This window comes from Ascidiella aspersa, chromosome 5 (genome assembly GCF_963924565.1).
Source record: "Ascidiella aspersa chromosome 5, kaAscAspe10.2, whole genome shotgun sequence".
Lineage (NCBI taxonomy): Eukaryota > Metazoa > Chordata > Ascidiacea > Phlebobranchia > Ascidiidae > Ascidiella > Ascidiella aspersa.
The window spans coordinates 15,881,611-15,892,509 of NC_139451.1; the positions used below are offsets into that span (position 1 = coordinate 15,881,611).

General features: G+C 34.8%; 1 protein-coding gene across 1 annotated transcript; it reads right to left on the minus strand.

Moving 5' to 3' along the window:
* Window positions 1-306: 306 nt before the first annotated feature.
* LOC146145099 (uncharacterized) lies at window positions 307-6,515 on the minus strand. Its single transcript, XM_083390483.1, has 3 exons — window positions 6,356-6,515; window positions 968-1,126; window positions 307-506 (listed from the first exon to the last, which is right to left on the minus strand). Exons 1-3 carry the CDS (start codon window positions 6,513-6,515, stop codon window positions 307-309), a joined length of 519 nt encoding a protein of 172 aa, XP_083246609.1.
* Window positions 6,516-10,899: the final 4,384 nt, after the last annotated feature.

Below are 10,899 nucleotides of genomic sequence, written 5' to 3' on the forward strand. Positions count from 1 at the left end.
ACACCACAATGCAACCAGTTTAAAACATCATTTAATTAATGACTTCAAATCTAAATTGTTTTTAGGTCATTTTGGACGCCATTTAAAAGTTCAAAGTTTAAACGTTTAAAAACGTTTTTTTTACGTTTTGACCAATCACAATGCAATTTAATAACAACGTCATAAGAAACATAAACAACGTTAAATGCTTACCGCGAAGAGCTAACTTGCTTTAGACTGAGCTAACTTGATTTGGACTAATTTTGTATAAATATTGTTAATTTTTGCGGCTAGATTCCTTGCATAAATTCTTAGACTAAAGTCTTCTCATGCTATCCTGCATACAACTTTTCTTACCAAAAATCCAAGGACGGAAGCTGTGATTGCAATGACAGAGGTGCACCATGCTAAAATATAGCCGTATCCTTGCTGAGGCCCTCCAAGGTTCTCCATAACCTGCATTATAATTGAATCCGAAGCTGCTGTTACACCAGTAAAACCGCACACGCCACCAAGAACCAACAATCCTGAGATAAAGTGAAATACGTCATCCAGACAATGGTTTGATTATTAAGAGGTAAATGATAAAATGTTAAAAAATAAACAAATATATATTTATGACATGCAAAAAATGTTTTTCGTAATAAAAATATGGTAACACGAATTGCGATGTAAGCTGTGCCTAGCTTCGCAGCATACAAATGACAAATCAAAGAATATGCCATTCAGGTTAGAAAAAAACGCAGAAAACGCGCACTCATTATAATGTATAACATACTTGCATAAAAAAATGATATCCTTCGGTTTATAGTTGTTTGTTTGAATGCCCAGGAAAAAAACAAAAAAAACAATAACTATAACTAAGTAAAATATTTAAAACACGTTAAAAAGACTGACTAATTCTCTCTGTTTTTTTATAGGACAGTAGGCTAAAGATTAAATAGACAGTTAAAAGCTTGGTGGAAAATTAACAGTTCTATAACCTTACCACTTAAAAGAAGTAACCCGCTTCCAACGATTATAATTAAATAAGAAGGTCTACACACAGCAAACAGCAACAGAAGAATTCCAACAACCAAAACTGGAAAAGGGATTAACATCAGAATCGAAACCACTTTGAGTCCCACCGTCATGTCGTTGTTCACTTCTAGACGAGTAAATACAATTGTAATGTGTGACGTGCTAAACAAGATTAACACAGGCACAACCGTCAACCACGGACAACAGAAGATGAAATAATGGGTTCAGGTGGAAACTCGGCGAAAGCTTCTGGTGTGCTATAATAAGTCGTTACCAAAAAAAGTCAATTACCGAAGAATTCCTTAGCCTGTGCAGCTCATTTGGTAAATCGACGGTCCCTCAGCAGTGTTTTAGGATTAACTGTTTTATGTCACGTTAGGTCTATTGCGTTGAACCCGCGAGCGAAGGCACGTAATACTGTGGACCCATCACTTTGGTGTATATAGCGTAATGCGGCCGGCGAGTTAATGACAGCATTTGCCTCATGAACACAATATGGCGCGTCCCTAGCTGAATAATCAATTAAAAAGTCGGTTCAGATGCGTAACTGGCCGGATGATAAAACTTTTATCCACGTTAGGCTAAATTGGGTCATTTTGTCATCCTTTTAAACCGTTTTTCTTGGAAGATACAGCTTACTATAATTGCACAATTAAAAAAAACATTTTCATACCGGATATGTGCGATGTTACAATTATTAAATAAAACTCTTCGGTAAAAGAGTATGGAGCATAATGGTTGAAGGTTGTAGTAAGACGTAATAAGAATATCAAAGCCCATACAGAAGTAGGTATCATTTTAAACGTTTCGAATAACTCTTAATTCATTTTCAACATCTGTTAAAGAGTTATTCGAAACGTTCAAAATGATACCTACTTCTGTATGGGCTTTGGTAAAAGAGTATGTTTTATCAATGTGATATGAATCAAGTACAACTAACAAAATTCCAAAAATAATTAATTAATACATTTCCACTTTATGATTACGACATAAAGTTAGGTAATAGAACAATTATTCTTACAAACACCTATTGTTCTCTAGTCTAGACTCTATCTAGAGCAAGGGTGGGCAATTATTTTTATCCGCGGGCCGCATGAGAAACCTAAAATATTGTGGCGGGCCGGGTCAAATATAGGATCTAAAATACATACAATATGACGTCATACTCTGACGGTGTAAAACACATAATCAACCAATTTGTTATTACGTTTAGAGTTGTGCGAAAATGTGCAATTTAAGTCGGATTTAAAGAAGGTAAAGAAACGTCGCGCGAAGCGCGAAAAATTTGCGACTATGTTTGTTTGAAAATGCAAACTTTAATTTAGATTTAGATGGTACATGAAGCATTGAGCACCGACTAAAAATGTATATTGCTTGATATATTAGCGTTTATTAAGTTATGGGGCGCGTTGACCCAAAACTTAAGATTAAAATACGTGAAAATTTCGTAGGAAAAACTTACCTATATGTTTTTCTTCTTTTTTAAAACTTTAAGTTACCGATGTGTTACAAAGTTTAACAAACTTAGCCTAATATTTATATATATTTTAAATATCAGGCTAAGTTTGTTAAACTTTCGTTGGAGAGAGTGCCACTGAGCAGAGGACACTATTTGTTTGTAAAGATGCAAAAAAATCGCGTGAAACATACGAGAAAGGCATAAGAGATTCGCGCGAAGCGCGAAAAGAATTTCCGTTTTAGCATTTAGAACAGGCTAAAAATAGAATTTGGCGGGGTCTTGACAAGATCTGTCAACTTGCCCTGGTTTTCGCTTAGCCTATGTATTTTATTGAAAATAAGCCGCGGGCCGGATTAAACTGCTTGGCGGGCCGGATCCGGCCCGCGGGCCGTCTGTTGCCCAGGTCTGATCTAGAGTCTAGTCCAGGGGTACGCAAATACTTTTTGGTGCGATCCAAAATGACTAATCCAAAGGTCTTGCGACCCAAATACTTCTCGAGTTGTTTTCATAAATAGCTTTGTTACGAAAAAAACGCAGTAACTTATATCGTCTTGATTTATTGAGACAAATCTGTGTTATACGTTTTGTTTATTTAAAAAAAGAAATGGTTCTGTGACACAACTAAAAATAAGCCTTGAGTTTTACTACTTGTGATCTCTCACTCGGATGACAAATGTGATTTAGAAAGCAATATGTTTCTAGGGTTGGAGCCTTATCAACTCCGCGCCATAACCCCTTCAATCCCCGTCAGCTACTTAACTTTGTGCAATAATTACAGGCAAGGTGTGTAATGATTTTTGTCGCGACCCTAAAAATGCCCGACGTATCGCAATCCTTTCCGGAAACTCGACATTATAAGGCGCGGATCTAAGAATTTTTGAGGAAGCAATTTAAATTTGTAGACATGTTGTTACAAAGTTAAACCAAAACGCAACATCTTAACACAAAGCGTTAAATAACCCTGCTTTGCCCAGCATGACTCAATGCGCCAAGCGCAACCAGATTGCCTGCCTGATTTTAATTTGAAAACTTTTTATTTGAAAGGATGGACGATGGTTGGTCACACAAAAAATATATCCTTGCAAAGATAGGTTACATTTTTATCACGCTATCCTAGAACGAATCTTTTGTATGGTTAGAAAAGCATTAACCATACAAAGATTCGCGTAAAACGTCTTATAATAGCTTGTTTTAATCGTAAAGGTCTGTGAAAAACTGCATAACCTGGTTAAGCTGATTATGTTAGCCAAAATTTTAATATTAATAGACAAAACAATGTCCATTGCTAGGGCGATTATTTTTTGACCAAAAAAATTGAAATTTTGTCCTGAAAAATTGAAATTTTGACAAATTTTGACCTAAAAAATTATTTTTTTGACAAAATTTTAACCCAAAAGAAATACATTGATTTTAGCAACATGTTGTTGTTGAAAGTACTGCATTAGTGCCTTGAAGTCTTCAATCACTCGTTTTTGATGTTTTACTCACTACCTTGAAACACAAACAGTCATTTTTTCGGATTTATGCAATAAGTACTCTTGGAAATGTGTAGTTGATATTTTTGACATTTATAAAAAACCAAGTATAAAAATACCAAAGAAAAACAAGACGCTGGTTATTTTAGAGCTCACCCTAAATCGATAAACAAGGCCTGGGTGGTTATTTCTATCGGATCGCGTTTACCGTATACTGCGCTCTAATGAAGATATAATACAGTTAAAATGTCATTGAATATAATTCCAAACTAGTCTTTTATGATAAAATGTTAACTAAAAGAAAATTTACAAATTTGACAATATATTTTTTTTTTCTTTTCTAAATGATTTTTGTGCATTTTAATCGATTTTGACTTAAATTTTTTGACCTAACGTGTAAATTTTGACAAAATTTTGACATTTTTTAACAGATCAAAAAATAATCGCCCTACTCATTACATAGCCGCGTTAAGCAAAAAAAAAATATTTATCTGGTTTAACTTTGTATTTTAATTTTATAGAGTGCAACAGGCTCACGACGCTTTGGTTACAGAAAACGGGCTAAAAAGTAAAAAGATTTTTAAAAACATACTAGGAAGTAAACCCAGATTCCGGCTAAGCAGTCAATATAACATAAGTGTATATATTTCGCGTGACAATGCTGTACGGCTGTCGAATCACATAAAGCGCCCAAAAAATGTATTTTTTATTTAATTGGAAACACTTTTAACATAAAGGACACGTGACGCAATAAGCCAGTGTGGTAATGAACTGCTTCAAATATTTGACTTATTCACTGTTTTAAAATGACTTGTCTTGACTAAGGCGTTTCAGTATTTGACTTGAACTGACTTGACTTAAGTCTTTCGGACCAATTACTTGTCTTGGGCCTAAGTCATTCAGTCAACAGACCTTGGTTGAAATTAAGTGTTTTCATTTACAAATTTTACATAAAATCGGATTATTTACCAGAATTTTTGCTTGTAAAACAATTAGCTTACCATATGTTAAGTCTTTGTTGTTTTTTAGTTGGGTTATTGCACATAAGCGAAAAGCTTACCCTTTTTCATAGTTTACCGTTTTATTTTTATGCCAATGACTTTTACTTGGAGCTGACTTGATTTAATAATGACTTGACTGAAACTTGACTTGGGCAAAAGTTGACTTGCACTGGGCTTGACTTGTTATTTTGTTAATATACTCGACTTTGACTTATTTTACAAAGTACTTTGGCTGGGACTTGTTTACAACACTGCAAAGCAAAGAGAATACCTCACATTTGGTTCGAAATAATGTAAGCTAAACGGGAAAAAACTTAGCGGGCCGCATCTAGCGCACGGGAGTCGTAGACCGTAAATCGCTGGTAAACAATAAAATAACTTTTCATTAAAATTACGGCAACCATCAGGATAGAAAAGGGTTGCGGAAAGTGGGACCTGACGAAAAAAGTTAAAAAACATTTTAGATACAATTTTAAATTATTTTCGTAAATATAATCTTTACATAAATGCTTTTTTTGTTGTAAATTTTGTATCTTCGGTTAGTTTCTAAAAGAATACCCCCCTAAACTAAAAATAGATCTAAAATTTGGTACTTTTTTAGTAACCTGGTAAGTGATTAAAATATTGCAAAGCTATGGTATTAAAGAAAAAACGTAATGAGCATGAAAATAGTGAAATGTAAATGGTGGCAAAAAATTGACCCCTATGGCTTGACAAAGCGCAAGCGCAGTTTGATCACTGTCACAGCAATCTATTCGGTCTGCTCACCCCTGCAACAACTTTCATGCTACCGAGTAGATTTGTCCAGTTAAATAAGGGGTTCCCAACCTGTGGTACGCGTACCACTAGTGGTACGCGAAGGTTTTTTAGGTGGTACGCGAGTAGCTTCCGTTTTTTTTGCACAAAAAATGGATTCACAACTTTATACTTTGTTTATCTGGTTTTGTTCACAAAAAATAATTATGAAGCCTATTCTAATTGTTACGTAACTATTTCTGTTGTTTCGTAACAATACGATCTTCGAAATACAGGTCATGTTAATTGTGCACAGTTGTTTCAAACACCGTACGTCCGTACAACGATGTGGGACAGTGGGCGTTAATTATGTCAAATATAGAAAGAGATATATTTGGATTGCTCTTGATAAATATCATCTACTGTTTTATAGCTTCAGCTACATATAGCATTAGAATAACGCTAGTTGTAAGCTAAAAATAGGACAATGTTCTTCTTCTGAATAAAATACGATTCGATCAAATTATTTGTTCTGCGAGAAGTTGTACGCGTGGCAGTACAAAGCGTCCAAGTGGTACGAGGTCGCAAAACGGTTGGGAACCCCTTAGTTAAATTAAAGACTTTAAATTGTAACTATTTTCTTTTACTTAGGCATAAACCTAGCAGAAACCAAAATAAACCAAAACCTTCATTGGTGAAGCAAACTTGGTGCAAACACGTTTGAAACAATCCCACACTTGTCTGGCCATAGTTTCCGATCCAAGACGGCGTTGCCACTGCGATGATTGCACATATTATCCCCACTACAGAAAGAATAATGGAACCAAACATAAGAATGGCAGCCATTTATTTGATATACAGCTATATATTAGTTTCAACTAAAAATAATTTACTCATCAGATGTCATTAAAGGTAATTTTAACTTAAATTGCCTAAATTTACGGTAATAGCTAGACGTATTCTTTAAATGACAGAAAACAACACAACCAACTAAATGATATGCAGCCTTGTTTAAAGATCTGGATAAACGCACTTAACATCAATAAGTTCAAATTTGCCGTTGGTGGTTCATGAAAAACCACTAACAAACAGGAAGAATACTGTATATGTGTCAATATAGCGAGTGAATAATGACATCCTTTTGATGGCGAATTCGAACTATTAGTATTACGACATAATTTAATTGCCGACTGAAAATCAACAATGGTTCCTTAACGGCGGTGTTGTATCGATCAATATTTTACATCGATTTATGTTTTATAAATGTAACTTTTGGTTGTGTTTTTTTATAATTTAGGATTAAAACAAAGTTATCCGGACTTGTTGTTTTGCTAATGTTTATTGTAAAACAAAACAATGTAACATACTAATTGATACAGCAAAGTTTGCCAATCTTTTTCGTTTAAAGCAGTGTTTCCAACCTTTTTTACACTAGTGCCCCCTTGGGCCCATATTACTAGTGCCCCCCTTTTGGGCCCATATTTTTCATATCGCCCCCTCATCATGCTTTACAGTAAAGTGTCATATTATTCGTTGTCTAACATCATACTTTCATTTCGATGAGCTGTCAGTCATATTTTACTTTTAGGTTGTCTAACAAACAGTCACTATAGGAATTTACGTGGACATGTGTGTAAATTGAACCGAATTAATGACGTATTAGGTGCCTAACTTTAAAAATTAGGGAAAGATGTTAACTAAGAATTGTGTTATTAAAATTTTTGAACAAGTTCTGTGAATCAACTAAAAAACGTGTTAAATTATATTCAAGGAGGCGGTAAAGTGTTGGCGCTAAGCGCGAAAAAAAGCGTTTGTTTGGTTTAAAATTCGACTTCACACGTCGTCATCCGTACTATTAATGAAAAGTATAGCAAAACTACTTTGAGGAAACGCGATAACCTTAATAGTTAGCGAAGCGGGCCCGATTTTTTTGATAAACCGGCATTTCTTTTAAATTTCTTGCAAGTTTTTAATACATTGCCAAAAATAAAGAATAAAAAATGGTAAAAAATATATGGCCAATAATTTTAAATGCGTTTTCCGTTTGTCCGCGCACTTGGCAGCCTTCCGCGCCGCAACGGTAAAGAAGCGCTTTATCTATTTTGAAAGACAGCATCAAAACGTAACAAAAACGGACGAAGAAAGATCCTTAGCGCAAAGCGCAAACAATTTTCGCCCCTAAGTTGTTAAAATAGTCAAAAAGTATTTGAAATGGACTCGTATCTAGTTTGTCAAAAAAGCGGGCCGGATTAATTATATCAGCAAATCCGGCCCGCGGGCCGTAGGTTACCGATCCCTGCTTTAAATATACAAACATATTGCCGCGTATAAAGCGGTGAAACGCCACAACAACCAACAATCTTACATAAGAAAGCCAATTGTTTCGCCAGAAACTACTAGAAGTTCGCATTACCAAAGTTGCCATTTAAGCTTTAATGATACATATAATTAGAGCGATGTTGTCTGTAGTATTTTATGTAATAAAATAATGCAGAAAAGTACTTTTATGTAACGCCCCCTTATGCGCGTTTAGCGCTCCTAAATGAGAAAGAGGCCCAAAACGCCCTTTGGAACTCGCCAACGCCCACAAAGGGGCTATACCGCCCTTATTGGGAACCTCTCGTGAGCGTATTACTGAGGTTATTTTCCTATTTCGTATATAATTATTGCATTTATGCAACCATAGTTTAACTATTTTGCAATAAACTAACTATAAAAAATGAACTTTGAAAAACGATATTAAACATTGTATATAGAGCTCTAACCCTTTTTTTAATTTTTAAGGTGCTTCGCAACCTTTTCCACTTGCGGCACACCAACAAAACTAAAACAATTCGGCGATACACCTACGAAATATATGTCCATCGACAATAGACAACATCAGAAAATATCCCAGACAGTCAATAGAGAAAGGAGCGAATTATAATAAAACTCTCCGAAGGCGCCAAACATTTTACGTATTACACTCCTTTGTGTTTTTATTTTTGCGTACCGCAGACTTCCTAAAATTTCTAGATCCGGTCAAAGTGCTGAAAATTGTACCCCCTTGCAATATTGATTTGAAAAATGAAACCCGATCTTGTTACGTTTTATCTTAATTTATTTCTTGAAACAGCTGCCAATACTATAGTTATACAATCACGTAATGCCAATAATATATTTACAACGACACCTGGATTATTGCATAGGGTAAAAATAACTGCCTAGATAAGATATACATTTTTCACGTTAGTTCGACTGATTTTTGAAAAGTAGCGGAAGGCGAGGCAAAACGAACCTCTTAAGTGATATTAAATCCTGTCTTCTGAGTTTTAAACGAATTTTTTTAATGGGTAGGGTAGCCCCGAAAGAAGTATACCATCTGAATATTTAAACCTTTTTCCGATTTTTGCACGGGGCAAAGCGGACTCCTGGCGGGGCAAAACGGAGCCCATTACTAAAAGCTAATTTAATCGCTTTGTTTTGTAGAAATGCAGGATCAAGGATTTTTGTAAGGGACACATATAAATTTTCAGAGATATCGTCATAAGTTGCGTCACAACGTGACGTCATAATTCAAGTAATGGTATACGGCGCCATAAGCTGAAAGTATTTTATAAAAGTAGGCTAAAACATACTACAAAACCAAATAGCACTATGCGTAAGTCGTATTGCGTCAAAATAAGTTGAAGGGTTGTAAATAGGTCGTAGCCTACATAAACTGCCTTACATTTTCTTATCCTATAATCTATATCAAATCTTTAGTAATAAAACAAATATCAATCGACCATTATCACAGGAGATTTGGTTAAAATTTCTGATTCTCTGAGCAAAACTGATCTAAACATAAAATATGAGATGTTGTTAGGTATTTTTATTAGAGTTCAAAAATACTTTACTGAAAGGCTAATCAAAATACAAACAGTAAAATATCAAGTTGAGTTACAATAGTAGGCCTAATAACGAAATACTTTGTGAGGGGTCCCATTTCGCCCCGCTCGGGGTTCGGTTTTGGCCAAAACTATACGCATCGCATGGAACCCTGATTAGTGATTATCTAAAATTTTTACTTATAAAGTCCGACTGTTTCGAAATAATAAACAGGCCTATTTCTACCAGTGTTGTAAACAAGTCCTTTTGAAATAACTTAAGTCCCATTCAAGTCATTTGAAAATAACTTAAGTCCAAGTCAAGTCTTTTTGAATAAATAACAAGTCAAGTCCCAGTCCAAGTCAAGTCCCAGTCAAGTAATAATTAAAGCAAGTCAACTTCAAGTCCAGCCCTTGTCAAAAAAATAAAACTTTAAATTATGAAAACCGGCAAACTTTTCCGATTATTATGAGCAACTCAAGTAAAAAATAACATAAAAACAGCATATTACAAGCAAATTATTTTATGTGCAAAGATTGGGCTAAATAACGCAATTTTATAAATAATTGCTTAATTAAAACAATTTATTTTAACCCAAGTCATTTGTCCAAATTACTTAAGTCAAGTCAAGTCATTTAAAAACAGTGACTTAAGTGCACTTAAGTCAAGTCATTGACTTAAGTCATTAGAACACTGATTTCTACAAATGATTTATCAAATAAGTAACTTTGCCTTTATTAGCCAACACTTAGTTTTACTATGTCCTTATTTCAACATCCCCAAACACATTTTTTCTCCGATTTGTGCAAAGTCGAATCGGTTGGATTTTCGGCCACAAGCCTTTTTTTCGACGAAAGTCACTGTTCAGCAAATCAACATTGGCTCTGGCATTTTCGTTAACGAGATAATTGAGGGGTTTGTTTTGCCCGCTTTCCCTTACCCTTAAAAACGCAAGTAACACACCTACGTTTTGTTCGGAGGCCTAAATAATCGACTTACCCTTGAGGTCTTGATTTAGGGAGAGTTACCACCTGCTAAGAACAAAAATTAAGCACGCTGCTCTGTGGTGACGTAGACCAGTGGTCTCCAACCTTTTTAATAAGCGACCCCAATTTAAATAAGTTGAAATCTAAATTTTAAGTGCGACCCCATTTTGTTTTCAGATAGAAATAAAATATATATATAATAATGCTGGAACTATGTAACCCGAACAAATATGCGTAAATTTTACACATTTCCCAGAGAACTGTTGCTATGTTCACCAAATGATGTCATTTTGGAAGTTTTATTTAAATTACGAATTTACCACACGAACAAACACAAAAATTTCAATTTGTTTCACCCTAAATTGCATTTAGTGTGATGGTTACGCCTGCATAGT

Excerpts from the sequence above, each read along its gene's own strand:
- LOC146145099 (XM_083390483.1), bottom strand. The coding sequence starts at position 6,515 with ATGGCTGCCATTCTTATGTTTGGTTCCATTATTCTTTCTGTAGTGGGG. Across the intron at positions 1,127-6,355 it reads AGTTTGCTTCACCAATGAAG|AAGTGAACAACGACATGACG; the intron begins GTTTTGGTTTAT and ends TTACTCGTCTAG. Across the intron at positions 507-967 it reads CGGGTTACTTCTTTTAAGTG|GATTGTTGGTTCTTGGTGGC; the intron begins GTAAGGTTATAG and ends ACTTTATCTCAG.